This window comes from Ricinus communis, chromosome 4, assembly GCF_019578655.1.
Source record: "Ricinus communis isolate WT05 ecotype wild-type chromosome 4, ASM1957865v1, whole genome shotgun sequence".
In the NCBI taxonomy this organism is placed as follows: Eukaryota; Viridiplantae; Streptophyta; class Magnoliopsida; order Malpighiales; family Euphorbiaceae; genus Ricinus; species Ricinus communis.
In genome coordinates this window covers 22393159-22414772 of record NC_063259.1, presented here as the reverse complement: position 1 = coordinate 22414772, position 21614 = coordinate 22393159, and the positions used below count along the sequence as shown (strand labels likewise).

The following is a 21614-nucleotide window of genomic DNA, read 5'->3' as shown; positions in this document are numbered from 1 at the left end:
GTCAGCCTAAAAAGGTAAAGATGGATCAGATAGGCATACACATACACATACACATACACACACGCACTTGTTCTTAGATTATGATGAGAACACAAGAGAAGAGAACCCAAAAAAAAAAGAAATCAATTTGTGTTAATTACAGGTGCTTATTCTTGTTTTTTGGTCTCGTTAGTGTTTCTATTTAGATTTTCTTTTTGAATCTTTTGTTTGATTCATGATTATTGAATTCTTAGTTTGGAAATGGATTTTATTGGATTTGAATAATGATTGATTTTTATTTCTTTTTTTTCTTCCTGGTGGGATTATTTTTGTTTAATTTTAGATTTGCTCAGATAGCTTCTGTGGTAATTGTGATTTGTTCTGATGGATTTTTGTAATTCTAGTAATTGTGATCTGGAGTGCAATTTATGTTGATATCAAATTTTAAGAACAAAGTGTTTTACAGTCCGACTGCTCAATTGAGTGTTTCTCTACCCAGAAGCTTCATTGTGTAATAAAATTGTTTCTGCAATGATGATTGGTTATCTGCAAAATCTCTGGATATTGACAAGTCAATTCAAAATATACCATTTTCATGATCTATGGTGTGTTTTTTCGGACTGCAGCTTTTGTATTGCTTCATGTTATGCTGAAACTTTTGTTAGCGACTGACTGCTGATGTACCCAAATAGATTCCATTATGGAGATGTTACCTTGAAGGTCAAAACTTCTTTAGAGATACAAATCACTTTCATTTTTCCTCAAAAGTTGCTTTTAACAACTCATAACTTGCAAAATCGACTTCGTTGTTTGCATTTAAACATCTTGATTGTGGTAAAGTAAGAGCATAGAAAAGCACTTCAGCTAATTCACTAGTTATGTCTGATTTCTGTTCAATTCTTTTATGCAGGACTCTTAGAAGCTGCTAAAATTTATTAGGAACGCTTGTTTCTGTAATTCTCAAGGTTTCTGCGAGTCATGATATGATTGATAGAGTTATTATATTCATAACCGAAATTCAAAACTGAGACTTTTAACTTATGAGGTCCAGGAATTTTGGAGCTCTTGATGATCAGGAAATAATAAAATGGAGAAAATTTGTGAATTCTGCACAGCATTGAGGCCAATTATTTACTGCAAAGCTGATGCAGCATATCTTTGCCTCTCCTGCGATGCAAAGGTCCATTCAGCTAATGCACTCTCCAATCGGCATCTCCGCACCCTTCTATGCGACTCTTGCAGAGACCGCCCAGCATATGCCAGGTGTTTGGATCACCGGATGTTTGTGTGCTGTGGCTGTGATCAGAGAATTCATGGAGTCTCTTCCCAGCACCAGAAACGGATCCTTAGTAGCTACATGGGATGCCCTTCTGCTAAAGATTTTGCAGCATTATGGGGTTTTCAATTGGATGAAATGGACAAAAGTGCTCTTCGAGATCAGTTATTTTCCAAGTCATTTGCTTCTGTGAAACCTAGTGTAGCAACCTTTGACATCCCCATAGTGTCTAGACAGCAAACTGGAAGCTCTTCAAGAACATCTAAGCTGAATTATTCAACTTTGGTTTCTGGTACACAGTCTGAAGTGGGATTGAGCAATAAACAAACAGAGGTCAGCGGAATTTAAATTTTCAAGTACTTCTATCCTTGCTAGAAAGTTCGGTTGTTGATTTTCAAGTGTCTGGTTTAAGTTGCAATTAGAAGTTGATTATCTAGTGATACTCTGATAGAGTATTATTCAATAATCCAGTGGTGTGTGATTCAAAATATATTCCTTTTAAATTCTCCTATCAACAGTGGATTACTCTATTTCACTTGCATAATATTTCACTGGAATAAAACAGTCTTAAAAACATTAACCTTAATCCTTGTTTTTTTTTGCAAGAAAAGCAAGTGACTTTTTCCTCAAGTTGTTCCAACATTTTAACAATAGAAGGATGCAAGCAATAAAATGCAGACACTTTATGCTAGGATAATCTGCCCTTATATTAGTAGCCAGCTAATGTTTGTTGAATTGCAATTTGTAAGAGGAAAACAGGATTTAGTTACTTGCATTTTACAAGTCTAATAAGAACTTTTTTGGATCTGGTATTGTGAGAAAAGAAAAGAAAGACTTTCAAAAAGGACTACATACATGACTTCAAACCCTTGGGTTGTTTTAATGTTGCGTGTCATCTTGCAGGAACCCTGCAAAGGCCAAGGACAGCAAAATAATGAGTTTATCCTGCAACAAATTCTTTATTTGGAAAAGCTTCAACTCACTGAGGTGGATAACTGTTCACCTATAATACGCGGTGTAGAAGAAATGGATGTATCTTCTTCAATTTTTAAAGGCTCAGAGAAATTTGAAGACAGTGTTGACCTTTCACAACATGCTCAAGATCCTGGTAAAGGTGACTGTCTACTTCAGGAACTAAAGGTGGACTCATTGCCTTCACCCTTTTCTCAACCAGAGAATTCACCCTTGCCTTCAACTGCTGCAAATCCTTTACTTGGAGAATCCTTTTGGCAATACAGAAGCCCACTTCAAAGTGATCAGGTTTGTGCCAGACAGTATTATTACTTTGAGTAGCCAGTAGTAGTTCTAGTTGACCTTAGTATGTGCAAAATTGCTCTTTAGTTATTTGATAACATAAAGATGCATCCTTTTTTCTCTGAATTTCATTACAAATTGTTGTAATTTTTTCGTGAGAATTATATGTTAGTTATACATTAGGGGAAAAGAAATCAGAATATACTTTATTGGGTTTCTAAAGTCTGGATTTATTTCTCAACATAATGAATAACTGCAACATTTCCAATTGATGATATGTCTCTCAGGTGCAGGCACAAGTTCAGGAAAGCTTTTCTTTACCAAAGTCAGCATCCCTAGAATTATTTTTCCAGATAGTTTTTTCCCTAACGTTTTGATGTATCATGGCATCTTAATTCTCATTTGATTCATACTAATTGCTATGATGCTTTAATTACTATTGTATACATTGAATGTTATCACAGTGTTACGTTATTAATGCCGTCTCATTGAATGTTATGTTATTAATGCATTCTTATGACAGAATTAGATACTGGAAATAGAAAGTTTTAAAAATGTGAATTTATTTTGGCCATTAGTACTGTTGTTATAAAAGAAAATCTTAAATAGTTGTGAATTTTTAGAATATAAGTTGAGTGCAGTTGACTGTATTTTACAAGAACATGCCCTGCAATCTTGCCTGCTATTACTCCCATTGGAAGGTTGAGTGCTAAAGAACTTCTATGGCTCAAAATTGATCCTAAACTTGCTAAAAGCCTCTAATACTCTTTTGTAAATGGACTTCTGTAGTTATGGTCTCAGAATATGCAAGACCTTGGGGTCTGTGAAGACAATGCTTGTCATGATGATTTTAACATGCCGGATGTTGATATAACATTTCGAAACTTTGAAGAACTGTTCGGAACTGAAGAAGACCCCATTAGAGCACTGCTTGATGATAAAGATGCATCATGGTCCTCAGTGGAGAAGGATATGTCCGTCGATACATCACATTGTAGAAATGCAAGACCAAGGGAGGTAACATTTTGCGACTTTCTTTTTCTCAAGTTTATTGAATATCAATAAAATAGTCTTAACTTGTCAACATGCAGGTGAATTTTGCCTTCTTTCCACCCTAGCTCCATTACTCCAATCTATAGAGTTTACCCTAAATTCTGATTGTATGAGCTCTCCAGCTAAAAATAGAGAAGAATCGAACTAACTTTATGGCCTGCATTTCACATTGCATTGAAAATCTTTAAGCGCTAGACATTGTGTCAACCGTATGCAGGCACAAAAAGGAGCATGCCAATTGAAGCGGTGAAACATAAATGAAGTGTAAGAGAAATATTAAATGGTCTATATCCTGCATGCATAAACCAGAGAGTGTATGCTGCAAGGTGTAAATTGGGATATAGTAATAAACAAACACACAAAGTGCATTATGTTATATACAGCTTTTGATTTGGTGTGTAATTTCGTGGATGGTATGAGAGCCTACAACATCTTGGAGTATAGTCAACTATGAATGGCATGGTACAAGTATGTGTGGCTGCTCTATGTTGCAGAAGCATCCTTACTTTTTCTATAATTATTTTCTATTTATTTACCTTCCAGGTAAATAATTTAAGATTTTAAAAGGAAATTTAGGAGCCTTGAGAAGATTACTTGCTGATGCTTTTTTTTTTTCCCTTTCTTCTTCCATTTTATTCTTCTTTTCTTACTTTGTTCCATGACAGGACATTTCTGTTGCATCATCTTTTTATGTTGGACAGCCTCAAATCAACAAAAATATTGGTCCTCCTAACCAAGTTTATAATTTACAGAGAAATCTGGATTCTCCTCGGACTATTCGACCATCTTATTCAGCTATGTCATTCTCTATTTCAAGATTTAGTGCTGAAGGCAGTGGCACTAAATATGTTGATAGTGGACTTTCACCTTATATCACAGGGACTGAAGTTTCATACCATTCCTCTGATCTGGAGGGTGCACATTCAGAAGCGAAGGAAAATGCAATGGTGAGGTATAAAGAGAAGAAAAAGGCCCGAACGTAAGTATTGGTTCCAAAATTCTTGTCAGCTTTTGGAAATGAGGATCATGAATATATTTAATGATGTTTGCTAAAATTAGTGTTTGTTGATATTGAAGTATCACTCAATGTAAAAGCTTAAGTTTGTAGATATGGGCCAAGAATAGGATTTGTGCTTTACTTGCCATCTCAAGTGCTTGAATTAATGGGCTAAGAGATACCTGCCATTCACCTTCTGCTGCAACTGAAAATAAAGAAGTGAGGTTGCCAAAGATTGAGTACCAAATTCTTAATGTGGAACAAGCTCTAGTACAATATTAAAGAACCACTTAACCTAAAAGCTTGATCTTGTAGAAGAGGGCCCAAGTTTTTCATGCTTAACTGTTACTTCGTCGATAACTATATTTTATTCCAATCAGAAATTACTTTATTTCTTAGATATAACATGTATTCTGACTTTATGGGCAGATTTCCCTCTAGAGCTGGATTTTCATTGCTTTTGCTAAATAAACATTAGCCATATCATATAATTTTATATGGTGCATGAGTACGCTGAACTCTTGGAGAATTTGGAATATCTATGCCATATTGACTCTCTTTGTACATATTGGATTGTGTTCCTATACTGATTACTGTGAACAAGGAAAGGATGCAACTGAACAAGTTTCTTTCTTTCATGCGTGCTCTATGTGGGTTTATTTTTAGCCTTCCTGACTTGGAATCTGCACCTGTACTTATGAAGTTCTAAAATATATGATCTGTTTTAACTTCAGCCATTTTGCATGAATTTCCAAGTAAATGTGAAGGCATTTGATTCAAAATACTTTGCGAAAAAAATGGATAGCTTATAGGCCTTTAGACTTGGAAGAAAACTAGATGTATTCTCAGTAGCTGTTAAGCAGGATAGGAACAACCTGAAATCACATTAGCTGGGCGATGGCAGTGGATTGCTGTGTTCCTACAGAAGTTACTTTTTTGAGTGGATGGAAACTTAATATATAAATGCACACTAAATGCATAAAAGATTAGCCAGACCACCCGATAATGCATATTCATAAGAGGTATACTGAGACTGCCCTTTAATGAATTGTTTGGTTGCCTTAGGAATTTGGTCTATTATGTCTTATATTTTTGGCCCATATTGGATTATGCCTGGGGAAATTTATGATTCTCTGGTGTGTCCACATGGCTTTGTGGAGCCTGTGGTTGGAGATATATTTTCTTCCACACAGACAACGAAAAGTCCTTTTACATAGTTCTCTAATTGATAGATGTCATTTTCTTGCACACGTTTAGTACATCTGGGTGGTGCTTTCTTTTTTGCATTATTGTTTTATTGTTGCTTAGAATTAAAGAAAAAACTCCCTTGATAACTCTTGTTCATGGATCATAATGCTAACTACCTTCTCTAAGCAATTAGTCAGAACACAAGAAAACCATTTGGATCGGCTGTACTTTACTTATCTTTGGATGTAACATGAAATTAGGTCCAAAATACTTGGATTACTAAATTTATATGATAACGGGCAATAGGTTGTTTTGTGTAATTGCAGAATGCTGCATTAACATGTGTGCTAAAGTCTAACCTCTTTTAGCGGTAGTTGAATGTAGATACCTGTCAGGTCTATTTCTTCATGGAAGAAGTTCATATTCTTGTCTTAATGAAATGCCGGCGAGTAGGCAACAACTAATCACATACTTATGGTTTTATGACACAAATGTCTCTGACAACGTCTCCTTTTGCAGGCAAGAAAAGCAAATTCGATATGCGCCTAGGAAAGCAAGAACAGATGTAAGAAAGCGCATAAAAGGCCGAGTCGTAAAGAAAGAAGACTACGACTCTGATACTGTTGATGTAACAAGAAGCTACTGATTGAATCTCTTGTGACATGGTTTTGTATATAAAACCAGAGTGATTCTGCTGTATGTTACTATGATGTTTATACTTCAATTCAACCAATTCTTTCAAACCCGAGCCTGTGTTTTGATTCCAACATAGAGCTATAACTCTGGCCTATTCATGAAAGTATTTTCCTTTCTTTTCCTTTTAACAGGTATTAGGTGATTTATGAAAGCCATTCATGAAGAAAGCCAGAAGAAGCAACACTGACCAAATGTGTTTTAAGGTTTCATTTTCAATTTGCTTATTGAAGAAGGAAACAGAAGAAACAGACATCAAAGTCTTATACCATAAACAGGTTTTGAAGGAAATCACTAAATGAAATGTGGACCTCATCTTCAACTTCATTAATGGTGTATGGGTGACAAAAATAGTTTTCAAAATGACCAAGCAAGAAAATCAAACTGGTATTTTGCTTGGTGACAATACCCAACAACAGCATCAGCCATTCAGCTTCATGTTGGAAATGAAAATTCAACAAAAGTAACATGATGACCAAACTGTAATGAAAGTGATAGAGAAACCTAATTAAGTGTGTTAATTACAAAAGGGTTATTTCTACTTTGTCGATAAAAATTTTGTGGCTAACTTAACAACCATGACATAAACAAAGAAGATTTCTATTGGGTTTGGATTCAATCAGTTTTTCCTTTTTTTCTTATTCACCTACCATCATTATTAAATAAAGTATATATTAGATTTTGATAGTGGAACCATTGGACAAACAAAATGAGGTAGTTATAAGTTGTGAGAAAGAAGCAAACTATTTTAACAAGAAAATGAAGAGGAAAAAAATGATGACTTTTCTCTAATCTTCCATGGAATGGCATATGTCCTAATCCATGTTCAATTGACTTGATAATTAGCCTTCAACTTTGTGATCAAAGAAAAAAAAGAAAAAGAAAAACACCACCAATAACACTGCTGCTCCTGCTGCTACTTACTACTACCACTTTCCTTTCTGTTAACTTCAAAATCAAGCGATTATATAATCAAATGCCTTCTCTAACCGCAACGGTACCTTCCTTACTACCTTAGCTGTTTCACCATCCCATCTTTTTCATTTTCTAATCAAACTAAAGTCGCCCCGGCTTGTACAAGAAATAATTTAAATTTAAATAGTCGAATTGTTCTATTTTGATTGAGTTTGGATTCAAGATTTATAATTCTGAGAGCGATTGTAGTATGAATTCAACTATAAATACATATTCATTTTTATTACCAAACACTTGCGCTATGTTTGGTTAAAATCCATAAAATTTATAAAATTTATTTACAAATCTAAAATATATATGTGCTTTAAATGAAATGGAAGTTCTATATGATCAAATTTATATGTTAGTTAAACTAAATTCTAATAAAATGTATAAAATTTTCAAGATGAGTTTTATAAAAATAAGTTAATATATTTTATAACACTAAAATATCTCTTTTAACTTAATTATTTTTATTTTATTTTTTCTTTCATTTTTTTTTCGCAAATGAAATGAATCCCTTTATAGATTTCAACCAAATATATTAATAGCATTACCTCCTCTGAATTTTTTCTTATAACAAAAAATAGATTTCCGGGTGAAAAGAAATTGAATTCCACCAATAATATATTCGCTTTCCGAAAATATAAAATAAGTGAATAGAACCTTATTTGTTTTGCTATTTTGGTGAAAAGAACCATTTTTTTTCAACCGGGAGCTGGTCCTCAACTTGAGAAATGATTCCATGCGTCCTAAATAGCAAGTGAACATGTTAATATTGTGCAAAACACTAATAATAAGTTAATTTTTATGATTAATCATTTGAAATAAAAAAATAAAATAAAATGCTTCATCTTAACAAATAAATTTGACGTATATAATTTTTAATGTGTTAAAAGGTGTAATCGAATCATAACCAGATAATAACTATTCTCTTAATATTTCTCCAAACAGGAACTATTGATTTACAAATATCATTAACCATAAAATTTAATTAAAATAATACTATCTCGAACTTATTTGATTGTAACTTTTAAAATTAAAAAGTTTATTCAAATTCAATTGAATTTTTTTAAATAAAAAGATTAACTGTCTTGTAATTGATTGTTGTCTTTTATCAATGCTATTAAGTACTGTCTTGTAATTGATTGTTGTCTTTTGTCAATTCTACAAAGGACTTATAGGTTCGAATCAAAATAATACTATCTCGAATTTATTTGATCATAACTTTTAAAATTTTAAAGTTGATTCAAATTTAATTGATTTTTTTAGTTATAAGATTTTAATTTATTTTATTTCGGTCATCCAATCTTAATTTTATTTTAATTTAATCACTTTGTAAATAAAATAATGATAAATGACAAAGACAACTAATAAAAATGTATATTTAAGAAATAATAATATAACATGTTAAATTTTTATTGATAAAATGATTAAACTGTAATCAGAATTAAAGTTAAATAATTGAAATAAAATAGATTAAAATTTATAAATAAAATAAAATTAAGCATAAAATAGTGACAATTTATATTATTATTTCTAACAAAATTTAATAAGATTTACTAATCTTTTGTAGCACATGCGAAGAAGAGCTTTCAATTAAAAAGCCAATATCAATTTCTCATATATATTTCTCGAATTAACGACGAGTAGCTCAAGAATTGATAATCACGTTGTACGCCAGTACCATATTCACATCCGGATTATCCAATTGCTTTAGAAAAGTACGATAAGGGCATTACGGACAATCCATAATGAGGATATGTAAATATAAAGAGAGAAATTCCACGTGTGCGTAAACGAATTCTACACTCTTAACAGCGCCACCCAGCTGACTTCCTTTTCTCCACAGTGAATCTGTCTGCGGTTATGTCAAGAAAATAACTTATATACCCCCACAAGGAAAATGCAAGAAAGGGGCAGTATAAAAGGGTAAAGTTGTAAAATTATTAGGATTCCGATAACCGGAGAGATGTAATGTAAATTCTGTTGGGAAGAAAGAGAGAAAGAAAGAAATGTTTGTTACTGTTTTGAAACGGTTATATAGATTTCTTTTTTAATAAAAAAATTAAAAAATAAAAATTGTTTCCAAGCACCAAACATGCTTCTTTTCTTTCCCTCCATTTTTTTTCTCTCTCTATAATAAATCCTCTCTTTTCTCTCATTTCTGCCCCCGCAAAAACCGCTTCTCTCTCTGCGGAAATATATCTTTGAGAAGAATCTTCTCTGTTACTGTTTCTCAGGTACGCATTTCAGTTTCTTTCTTTTTCCAATAAATCATCGATCCATGTTGTGTTCTGTATGCTTGATGCTTTCTTTGATTAAAGGCTTCCGAGTAAATAGCAATGTTTTGTGTGTTTCGATTACGATGTATGATAAATAGAAGAAGTTTGTCATTCTTTTATATTGCTTGTTACTCTGAAGAATATCATATTACTAATTCAGCAAGAAAAAGGTATCAAAATGAACGTATTTCTTGCTGTTTTCTTGTTGATTTGATTTGATCAAATATGTTTTATAGGAGATGAATTGTTAGTTTAAGCATAATTTTATTGGCGTTCTAAAATTATCTCTATTTTGAAGCTTTAGATCCAAAAAGTAGAAAAGTTAAGTGCTTATTTTTGTTATTAAGAAACTGTCAGTGAAGGTGGTTTCTAACCCGCCTGTGGATTCTTTTGGTCTAAATGAAGTCTGTTTGGCTTTCTTGACAGAAAATTAACTCTTTATTGTAATTTTTCTTTGGCTGAAATTCAGAAATGCAAAACGACGTTGCATCCTCCGCCGCTAACGACGACCATACCGTCATTTCAAAATCACGAGACTATCTCGATTTTACCTCCGTCTTCCGTCCAAAAGCATCCCTCTCTTGCACGCCATACATGGACTCTCGCTACGTGATGCAACACCAGGACCTAATAAACCGCAACGCACTTTGTCTCACGCGCCTTCGCGAAGCTGCAACAGAAGTTGAGTCTCTGCGCTTGGAAAATGCAGCTCTCCGATCCTTTAACCGCGAGCTCAACAACCACTTGAACTTGGTCTTTCAAACCTCATCATCTCTCCAGGAACACTATCATCCTCTTTCGTCCACCACAGCACCGTTTCAGATCTTGAATAACGGTTTTAACCATTTCTGCAACATTGGCTATGGCAATGCCGGAGAAGAAGAAGAAGAAGAAGAAGTGTGCGAAGAAGAAGACGAGAGTCCTACAAGCGTTATGCAGGTCCAGAATGTGGATACTACGACGCCGTCCGAGAGGATAACGTTGCCGAAGAGTATTTCTGTGAGGTCTGATGGTTACTTGAAGACGAGTCAACCTACTGCTAGTAAGACTCGCGGCACCACTCGTTCAAAACCCCAGAGTCAACTCGATGGAGCGGTAATTTTTCCCTAATTTTACTTGAGAACAAATAGTCTGGTTGTTTTTATACACGTGGCAATACGAAAGCGAACTGATATCCGTTATTTAATGAAATACTGCAGCACAAGGTCTATGTGCGTGGAGGGCAGAAGGAGGAGGAGCCACTAGAGGTCGAAGTGTATAATCAAGGAATGTTCAAGACAGAATTGTGCAACAAATGGCAGGAGACAGGAACATGTCCATATGGTGATAATTGCCAATTTGCTCATGGCATTGAGGAGCTCCGTCCAGTTATCCGTCATCCTCGCTACAAGACTGAGGTTTGTAGAATGGTACTTGCTGGTGATGCCTGTCCTTACGGCCATCGCTGCCACTTCCGTCATGTCCTCACTGACCACGAAAGGTATATTGCTCAATCCAAGCTCCAGAGGTAAAATATATAAATATACGAATGCCAGTGCTGATCAGAGAAAGAACTGCAACTGCGGACTAATGTAGAGAGATGGATATCAATTTTTATAATCCTCAAAACATATTGGTAATAATAATAATAATAATAATAATAAATAACTACAATAATAATAATCTAGTCAAGTATAAATATATAAATGGTAGACGCATATAGTAATATATGATGATGTGTAAAAAGAATTTGGGAGAATTTTTGTGGAGTTCTACAAGATGGAGATTGGAATTGGGTTTTAGTTAGAGAGATTTATTAATTAGTTGTTCAATTTTTATTATTTTGTGTTCCACTTTTATTTCTTATATAGCGGATCATCATTAATAGTTAGTTATACAAGTAATGTTTTCGTGATTGGAAACCAAGCAACCCAAGTTAAAAGAAACCAAGTGTAATCATGATGTTTTTGATCTGTCGTAGCAAAGCAATATATATCTTCTGATTCGAGTTATCATTCATGTAGCAGCCGTAACTGGAATTCTTTGATTGGTTTAACGATTTCATGTTGTATATGCTATTTACTGTTTCACAATTTCTATGGTGATGTCTTTTTGTGTTATATATTGTACTAATACTTCTGCATGCTTATCAGAATTAGGATTCCAAGGAATAGAAAAATTTGAGTTTATTTTTGTGAGGGAGATGGTAATTCAAATTTTGTGGTGCAATTCAATATTGGTGAAGATAGTCGGTCAGTAACATTGAAATTACAGAACGCGTAATATATGGTAATTGTGATGTGCAAATACATTGAAACACCCTTATGGATGTGTCCATCATGATCTCTTTAAATTTCAAAGGCAACCATAATTAGGATGACAGTGATCATCAGATTGAATAATTTCGGAGGAATATTATCGGTGATTTATGACCAAAACAAAAGCTCAAATTGAAGATCAGTGACCACAACTCAGTTGAGCTCAAAATTCAGTGATCAATGCTGCTTTTTAACCCTCTCTCTTCAACATCTTAATTTCTTGCTTTGTGCAACAACTTTCAGTTCTTGTCTATTCATCGATATATATATACTTCGTCACGCTTCGTGCACAGTTTTCTTAGCGACACATAGTTTATTTTCTGTCCCGAGCTGTAGTCACCTTTTTAACCTCGATAGCACTTCCTGGCAAGAGGTGCATAGAGAATATCGCTTCACAGGCATCGTCCGGACCATAGCATATGTAATATATAGGTATTTCTTGGAAACCAATGGAAGCAGTGTCGGGGTTGGTTGTACCTAGTAATCATCATGCAAGCAGCATCATACATGTGATGTGCCTTTTAAACAGATCATGCGAATCAATTACCAAACATTGCTGCATGATCAAGAACTGTGATCGACCCTCCTTTGTTCACAATATTTTCAAAAGAGACTTTGTTCATTAAAATTGGTGAAACTTCTGGTGTTTGAGAAAGGAGCTGGTCATTGTTCTATTATAAGTCCATTCCTCAAATCTGAACTGAACAGTGTATATCCCAGAATGTCAAACATCTGCCTGTACTCCAGAATGTCAAACATCTGCCTGTACTCGAATCCTTTGGAATAATTACAGAAGTTGGCTGTCATTACGTAGTGCACATTTGCAGGATCACTTGTTGCCAAATGTCCATGTTTGCAAACCAGGGGCCTCTTTTAACATAATAGTCGCTCTGCATCTCTCAAGAATTTCAGCAACTTCATTCACATTGCCGATGAAGCTCGAATAAACACGACAGTCCAATAAAACGTCTACCTTAAAAGATCATTGCTGGTTTCGAACAAAGAAAATGAAGAAGAAAACAATGGCTAAGACGAGCTCAGTGTAGGCTAATGATGACATTTTCCTCTTTGGATTGGCTAGCTAGTTCATAAAAAAAATAAATAAGTAAAAAAATCCGCCAGTGCTTAAAATAGAACTGGGTTTTGTAGAAATTTGAAAAAATAAAGATAAAATAAGACAAAATATATAATAGAACACACAGATTTACGTGGAAAATCCCTAAACAAATTAGGGTAAAAACCACATGCAAGGATAGAAGAATTTTACTATAAAAAAATAATAGGAGTTACAAACTCTCTATTTATAAAGTAGAAAACATTAAAATTCTCTCTTTATAATAAGAGAAAAATAATTGCTTAACTCTCTAATATTTTTCTCTTATTTTTAGGATGATAGAATAACAAGGTGAGGCCTCTATTATATAGGCTTGGAAGGTACCTCAACATTGTTAACTTAGCAATGTGGGAGAAATACTCCTCAAAAAATTAATAACTTAATAATGTGGGAGAAATACAAATCCCTAAATATCAACAATCTCCCACTTGAAGATTTGATTGAGGATCAGTCAGATCTTCACACCGTTCTTTCTTCCTTGCCTTTCTATGTTGCTTATACTTTTATCAGGCCACTAGAGGATTGACACCAAATAAATTTATCAGTGTTAACTGCCTTCGTCAAAAAATCTGCTAGGTTGTCTTTAGTATGAATTTTTTGCATATCCACAGTGCCCTCTTCCACTTTTTCACGAACGAAATGATACTGGACTCATATGTGTTTTGACTTTGAATGAAAACCTGGATTCCTTGCGAGATGCAAGGCACTCTGACTGTCACAGAACAGAGGAATATGCTCTTGTTCGTGCCCGAGTTCCTCCATCATCATTTTCAACCATACTACTTCCTTACTAGCTTATGTAGCTGCTACATATTCTGCTTCTGTTATTGATGTAGCCACAACTGACTGCGGTTTTGATACCCAGCTCACAGCTCCGCCAGTAAGTGTGAACACATACCCTATAGTAGATTTGCTTTTATCAAGATCACCTACATAATCTGAGTCAACATATCCTCTGATAATAAAGTCTGATCCTCCATAACACAATGCAACATCTGAGGTTCCCTTAACATATCTTAGGATCCTCTTTACAGCATTCCAATGCTCTCTGCCAGGATTCGCCATGTACCAACTTACTACTCCCACTGCATGTGCAATGTCTGGTCGTGTACAAATCATCGCGAATATTAAACTCCCCACTACTTATGCATACGGTACCCAAGACATTTCCATCCTTCCTTCTTCACTACTAGGACTCATACTGAAGGATAATTTGAAACTAACAGGAAGTGGGGTAGAAATTGACTTACAATCTTGCATATTGAAGCGTCACAAGACCTTCTTCAAATAATTTTTCTGAGAAAGCCAAATCTTCCTATTGTTTCTGTCTCGGTGAATTTGCATCCCTAGAATCTTGTTTGCTGGTCCCAAGTCCTTCATTTCAAATTCCCTAGCCAACTGTGCCTTTAGTTCTTCAATATGATCTTTGTTGGGGCCTCCTACCAACATGTCATCTACATACAACAGTAAGATAATAAAATCACTTTTACCAAATCTCTTGAAATATGCATAAGGGTCTGCATTAAGTCTGTTGTGTCCAAGGCTCATGATGAAGGAATCAAATCTTTTATACCAACATCTCGGCGCCTGCTTTAAACCGTATAAAGATTTGTTCAACCTACAAACCAAATTCCGCTTTCCTTTTTCTTCAAAACCTTCTGGCTGGAGCATATAAATTTCTTCCTTAAGATCTCCATGAAGAAAAGTTGTTTTCACATCTAGCTGCTCTAGATGTAAGTCAAATGTAGCACACATCGCCAAGATTACTCGAACAGTTGTTAATCGAACCACAGGGAAAAATATTTTGTTGAAGTCAATCTCCTCCTTCTGAGCATATCCTTTCACCACCATTCTTGCATGAAACCGCCCCACTTGATCATCACTATTTCTTTTGATCTTAAAGACCCATTTGTTGCCAATGGCCTTTCTTCCTTGTGGTAGTGGCACAAGCTCCCAAATCTTGTTCTTATATAAAGCTTCCATCTCTTCTTGCATTGCTGTCATCCACTGAGATGCATCTGAACTGCTCATTGCTTCTTGGAGAGTTGATGGCTCCCCTTCCTCTGTTAGAAGACAGTATGCGACATTGCTGCCTATATCATAATCTTTCTGCCAGGTTGGTGTAAATTTTATACGTTTTCCCTTTCCAAGTTGTGACTCTTCAAACTCGGCTGGCTCTTCAAACTCGACTGGTTCTTCCTCTTCGTGCTCTGGTGCTGCTTCAAAAGAATCTTTTTCTGTAGACTTTCTTTCCACCTGTATAGTTGTAGTCTCTGAATTTTCTTTTGAAGTGCTATCATCTTCTCCCTTCAATTTATTTTCTAAGAAGATTACATCCCTGCTGATTATAACCTTGTAAGCAATGGGATCCCACAGGCGATACCCCTTCACACCATCAGCATATCCCAAGAACAAACACTTCCTGGATTTTGGATCCAGCTTTGTAATTTCTTGAGTATTATACATCACATACACAGGACTTCCAAATATATGGAGGTTTGAATAATTAACTGGCTTCCCAGTCCACATCTCCATCGGTGTCTTTTGATCAATTACTGTAGATAGAGGCCACTCCATTTTGTTAGGGAGTGTATGCCATAGTGAACTGCCTCTTGATACCTTCTTGCTTGCAAAAGCTATTAAATTCATTACATGTGTATTCTCCTCCATTATCTGTCCTCAAACACTTGATCTTATTGCCTGAATCAAGTTCAACCCGCGCTTTGTAAGTTTTGAAAACTGCAAATACATCTCCCTTGCTCTATATAGGATACACCCAACATCTCTTGGAGTAATCATCGATGAAGGATACAAAGTACTTAGCTCCTCCTAATGATGAAACTGGTGCTTGCCATACATCAGAGTGAACTAATTCTAGAACATCCTTGCTTCTAGAATTGGATGTATTGAACTGTAGTCGATGTTGCTTGCTTGTTATGCAATGCTCACAAAAGGGTAATGACACATTTGTGAGACCAGGAAGTAGATTTTTCTCAGCAAGAACCTTCATGCCTTGTTTAGACATATGTCTAAGCTTCTGATGCCACACCATTGCAGATCTCTCGCTTGAACTACTTGAAGCAACAGATGCTTCTGCTTCATGCACAGTCTCTCCCAAAAATATATACAAATTAGCAACAATTTTTTCTCCTTTCATAATTACAAGCGCTCCTAGGCTAATCTTCATGATTCCTTTCTGAACTTTGATAATTCAATTAAGATCATCCAGTTGTCCCAGAGATAACAAATTCTTCTTCAGACCTTCCAGATGTCGCACTCCTTGAATAGTGCGGACTTTACCGTCATGCATCTTCAACCTGATAGTTCCAATGCCTATGATTTTTAAGACATTATCTTCACAACTATACACAAATCCTCCTAAGATAGGTTCATAATGATGGAACCATTCTCTTCGAGAGGTCATGTGATAAGTTGCTCTTGAGTCAAGAAGCCATACATCAGCAAATCTCTTCCTGCTCTCAATTGATATTGCTGCTTCACAGCACAATATATTTCCATCATCCGAAGTGCATGCCACATTTCCTTAAGGATTGAAATTCTTCAGACTCCAACAATCCCTCTTCAGGTGACCTTTCTTACCACAATGGTAGCATTTATAATTCTTCTTACTTTTTGATTTTGATCTACCATGATTGTGACTCTCATTTAGACCACGTTCTGTTGATCTCCCTCTCATCACCATCAAGGCTTCCACCTGTTGTGAACCTGCCTGCTTGTCTTCCTTGTTCCTTCGCCGATTTTCTTCTTCAAGAATAGCGGCTGCTATATCATCAAAGACTAAAATTTCGGTAACAACATTATTTGTCAAACTGATGATGAGTTGATCATACGAATCAGGTTGATTTTGGAGTAGAAGTTCTGCACGTTCTTGTGACTCTATTTTATAGCCCAAAGATGTGAGTTGAGAAAATATAGTATTCAAGACATTAAAGTGCTCTGTCACTGAAGTAGATTTTGACATTCTTAATGTGTAAAATTTCCTCTTAAGGAAAATTTTGTTGTGTAATGACTTGGCTTCGTACAGTCTAGTGAGGTGGTCCCAAATCTCCTTTGCCATTTTCTTTTCTTCTATACTGGACAAGATCTCATCTGTAAGTGCCAGATGAAGGTTTGCAATAGCATTCCCATCCATCTCGTTCCACTTATTATCATCTATGAGTGTTGTCGGTCGTTCACTGATAGCCGCAAGACAATTGTCTTTTCTTAATACAGCTTTTATCTTTAATTTCCACAGTGAGAAATTACTCCCGTTGAACTTTTCAATCTCAAATTTTGTTTCTATCACAAACGGTGTCTTTTAGCTTGTAAAATGAACCGCAGTAATGAACACAACTCACTAGGTAAGTTCCCAGGAAAGACTGGAGGGTCACAAGCGGACCTCTTAAATACCAATCTCCTTAGACAGAACCTTTCCTAAATTGTAAGTATTCTTACTACTCCACACAAGCTCTTTTGCACCAAAAAAATCTCAAAAAACCCTCTTCTGATGTGAAAGATCAGACTGAGCTGCAACTACCGAATTTTAAGAAATTTCTTGCCAATCAAGCTCTGATACCAATTGTAGAAAAATATGAACCTGATAGAGCAAAATCACAGCTAATAATTTGAGAAAATAAAAATAAAGTAAGACAAAATACACAATAGAACACACAGATTTACGTGGAAAACCCCTAAACAAATTAGGGTAAAAACCACGGGCAATGATAGAAGAATTTTACTATAAGAAAATAATAGGAGTTACAAACTATATTTATAAAAGAGAAAACATTAAAATTCTCTCTTTATAATAGGAGAAAAATAATTGCTTAACTCTCTAATATTTTTCTCTTATTTTTGGGATGATAGAATAACAAGGTGAGGCCTCTATTATATAGGCTTGAAATGTACTTCAACATTGTTAACTTAGCAATATGGGAGAAATACTCTTCAAAAAATTAATAACTTAACAATGTGGGAGAGATACAAGTCTCTAAATATCAACAGGTTTGAGGAAACCATTAAAAAATTGATCCAACTCAATCCAATTCTATAATATTTTCAACCGCAATAGAATTACAAAAAGGTTGAAGTTGAGGAAAATTGGGGAGTGGAGATAATTGTCGGAAGTTACAAAGGAAAATTTGAAGCTCCGGCATAATGGGTAATGGTTACTTTTCCAAGCACATGATAAATTGCAGAATTGAAGATGAAGCAAAGGACGGTCAAATTCACAGTAGATTTTAGACTACAATAGAACTCTTCACAGTTCAGGCTCTCTTATTTCCTTGTTATTTCAAAATTCCAGCTTTTTACTTTCAGTAGTTTTTAGACTTTCTTTTGTACATTTGATGGTCCTGAGGAGACTTAGGTAGTTCGAGAGGATTGATTGAGCCTTGAAACACAAGAAATCTGATCAGAAGGCGCAATGAACCTTTTGTCCAAGGGCTGTCTAATGGTTAAGCAGTGATATGAAGTAAATCCAACAGATAGTTACAATAAAGGAAATAGTAACTTAGGGGATGGGGATAATAGTATAAATGGTGGTTAAATTTTGTATTTTAGTTTTATTTTGGTTACAAAATTTTAATTTATTTTATTTTAATTATTTAATTTTAATTTTTACTGCAATTTAGTCATTTTATTAATAAGAAATTGACATATTATAACTTTTTTAATTATTTTTTTTATTGGTTATTTTTGTAACGTATTAATCTTTTATTTACGAAGTGTCTAAATTAAAAAAAAAATTAAAATCGAATGATTGAAATAAGATAAAATAAAATTTTATAATTACAATAAAACTAAATGTAACATTTAGTAATCATTTATATTATTTTCCCAACTTAAGAAATAAATTATTTTAGAAAATATTCATACTTAACTATGGAGAGATAAAAGGTGTTAAAGAGAGAAAGACTTTTATTTCTCTCTTGCAAAAGAGCCCACCAACAATTCTGTTGACCGCATTATAAATAGAAATATAACCCAACCATATAAGTTAAAATTTGACTTGATTTATGTTAATAGAGGGTTGAATTTGATTCAAGTCCTGTAAAATAAAATTCAAACTCGATCCATTGAAAGATAATTGGATTCGTAAATAGTTAGAGCTCATTTCCTAACTAGATTATTATACATATTAAAAAAAAAAAAAAAAGCTCACTTCACGAAAAGCACAAGCTCATTAAGTGATTTAATTTAAGCACAATCTGCATCTTTAAATTAACACAAACAAACCAAAAAAAATTAAATTTACTTTTAAGCCTTTAATATATTGTTAAATTATTATTGATTTTAATGCTTTATGAGAATTTTTTTTTTTCGTCGTGTGATTGTTGTTTCTTTTATTTTTTAAATAATTTTAAACATGTATTTAACGGCTAAATTGAAAAAGAAAAGATATTACAAAATTAACCAATCAAGAGATTTAATGATTTTCCAGTAGTACTGTTATCAAATAAGTGAATTGAATTAATACTTACTATTTTAATGTTTAATATATTTAACGTTTATAATTATTCAGTGTTTAATTCTTCAACATTTATTTCTTTTCTAAATATAACCTAATAAATTGTAGAGTCTTTGCTATAACTATTATAGACAAAATGAAGCTTCACTTCAATGGATGTGAAAGACAAGAGTTTTAGTAATCTATTTTTTCTTTTTAATTTCAAATGAAGATTAGGAAACCTCAAAAAATCAGAAAGTCACCATCTACTTGTTACTCCTTTCTACCATTGACACCAATTTGGCTAGAAAATTCTTGCCGTGTACTTGTGCTCTTATCTTTTTCTCTTACACAAGCAATAACATTCTTTCTCTCTCTCTCTTCACCACTGATGCTCACAGACTTACATAAACACAGTGGAAGACCTTCTTTAATGCTTGTTCTAAGAGTCCTGATATGCATATATAGGACCAGTCAAGCATTTCTTTTAAGCCTAACCCTCATGCCATTCTTCATTTGAAGAATTATACTAGATTTAGGAGTTGCTAAGCGAGTTTCCGCAACTTGAATATCGTAGTTATACACAATGGTTGCTGCAGCTGCTTTTAGCATTGTTAAGGCCACTTCCTTCCCTAAACAAGTCCTGGGTCCTGCATTAAATATAAAGAACTTAGCTGGAGTCTCATACTTGAGGGTTCCTTTCTCATCAATCCATCTCTCTGGCCTAAATTCTAGGCAATCATCTCCCCATACTGAAGTCATCCTTCCGATTGCATACCCGGACATGATAATTCTTACCTTCGAATTCACATGGTGACCACTTGGGAGAATATCAGGTTGTACTGGAGTTCTGTGTTGGAAGGGGACTGGGGGGTGTAGCCTTAATGTTTCGCACAGAGCAGCATGGAGATAAACCAACTTTCTCAATTCTTCTTTGCTGCTTAGCTGCCACTTCTTAGAAAAATTGTTGTGGAGCTCCTCTTTGATTTTAGCTTCAACGTGTGGATTTTCTGACAGAAGCCAAAACAACCAGGAGAGAGTTGGAGCAGAAGTGTCATATGCTGCAAAGGTTAGGGAAATAATATTGTCTCTCACGACTTCCTCGGCCGGAAATGTCGTTTCAACAAGCTCACGTATATTTAGCATGCAATATCTTAGAGCATCAAAGGTCTCTGCATCATCTTCCTTAAATTGCTTTTCTCCAGCTTTTTTCAGTTCTTCTGTTTTCATCAACAAATATTTTGCCGCAACATCATGTAAAGTTTTCCTAGCAGCACTTAGTTTCTTTTCTGTCCCAAGCTGTAGCCACCTTTTTAACCTCCATAAGCTTCCCGGCAAGAGGTGCCTGTTGAATGATGCTTCACAAGCGTCGTCTATGGCATTTATGAATGGAACTTCTGGAAAATCAATGGAGAGGCTGTTGGGGCTGTACCCAGTAGTTATCTTCCAGGCAGCATCGTATGTATACCTTTTAAATAAGTCTTGCAAGTCAACCACCAGGCCTTGTGCTGCTACGTGCTCAAGAACCGGGATCAACCCTTTGTTTACGTTATCAACGATGACTTCGTTCACAAACCGGTGAAACTGCTGGTGTTTGAGATAGGAATTGGTTATTTTTCTAACAGAAGTCCATTCATCAAAATCCATATTGAAAAGCGTATTCCCTAGAAAATCAAATAGTTGCTTGGACTCGGGTCCTTTAGGGTAGTTCCAGAAGTTCTTGGTTGTTACATAGTGCACATTTGCAGGATCACTTGTTACTAACATGTCTACGTCTGAAAACCAGGGACCTTTTAACAAAAAAGTTCCCTCATTTCTCTCAAGAAGCTCAGCAATTTTATCAGGAAGCCGACGAAGATTAATGAGAATAAACATCGGTGACATTCCAAGAAAAGGCCAGTTCCTTGGAAGACCATTCTTATTGGATTTGAACAAGCAAATGAAGAAGGAAAAGAAAACAGCTGTTAAGATGAGTTGAAGGTAGCAGGCTAGTGGTACCATTTTTCTTATTTTGTGAACAGATCAGGTCATGTAATGCCCATAAATTTACAACTACCTGTGGAGTGATTTGTAATT

The 21614-nt window shown here is 34.8% G+C and overlaps 3 protein-coding genes across 6 annotated transcripts; 2 read left to right on the top strand and 1 right to left on the bottom strand.

The window, feature by feature from the left end:
* Positions 1-7: 7 nt before the first annotated feature.
* LOC8275098 (zinc finger protein CONSTANS-LIKE 10) lies at positions 8-6975 on the top strand. 4 transcript variants are annotated; one of them, XR_001535728.2, is made up of 7 exons: positions 8-142; positions 890-1588; positions 2159-2515; positions 3299-3526; positions 4228-4541; positions 6267-6443; positions 6575-6975. XR_001535728.2 is itself a non-coding variant. In XM_025158626.2 (6 exons), exons 2-6 carry the CDS (start codon positions 1067-1069, stop codon positions 6391-6393), a joined length of 1461 nt encoding a protein of 486 aa, XP_025014394.2. In that variant the 5' UTR covers positions 8-142; positions 890-1066; the 3' UTR covers positions 6394-6492. The 4 variants fall into 4 exon arrangements, 3 of the variants coding, with proteins under 3 accessions (XP_025014394.2, XP_015579129.2, XP_025014393.2); XM_025158626.2 differs by lacking the exon at positions 6575-6975 and having other exon boundaries at positions 4315-4541; positions 6267-6492; XM_015723643.3 differs by lacking the exon at positions 6575-6975 and having other exon boundaries at positions 6267-6492.
* Positions 6976-9393: 2418 nt separating this feature from the next.
* LOC8275100 (zinc finger CCCH domain-containing protein 15) lies at positions 9394-11983 on the top strand. Its single transcript, XM_002526253.3, has 3 exons — positions 9394-9637; positions 10149-10774; positions 10879-11983. Exons 2-3 carry the CDS (start codon positions 10151-10153, stop codon positions 11188-11190), a joined length of 936 nt encoding a protein of 311 aa, XP_002526299.1. The 5' UTR covers positions 9394-9637; positions 10149-10150; the 3' UTR covers positions 11191-11983.
* Positions 11984-19785: 7802 nt separating this feature from the next.
* Positions 19786-21614, bottom strand: LOC8275102 (alkane hydroxylase MAH1). The gene has a single exon (XM_048372662.1). The coding sequence runs from the start codon at positions 21537-21539 to the stop codon at positions 20013-20015; it is 1527 nt and encodes a 508-aa protein (XP_048228619.1). The 5' UTR covers positions 21540-21614; the 3' UTR covers positions 19786-20012.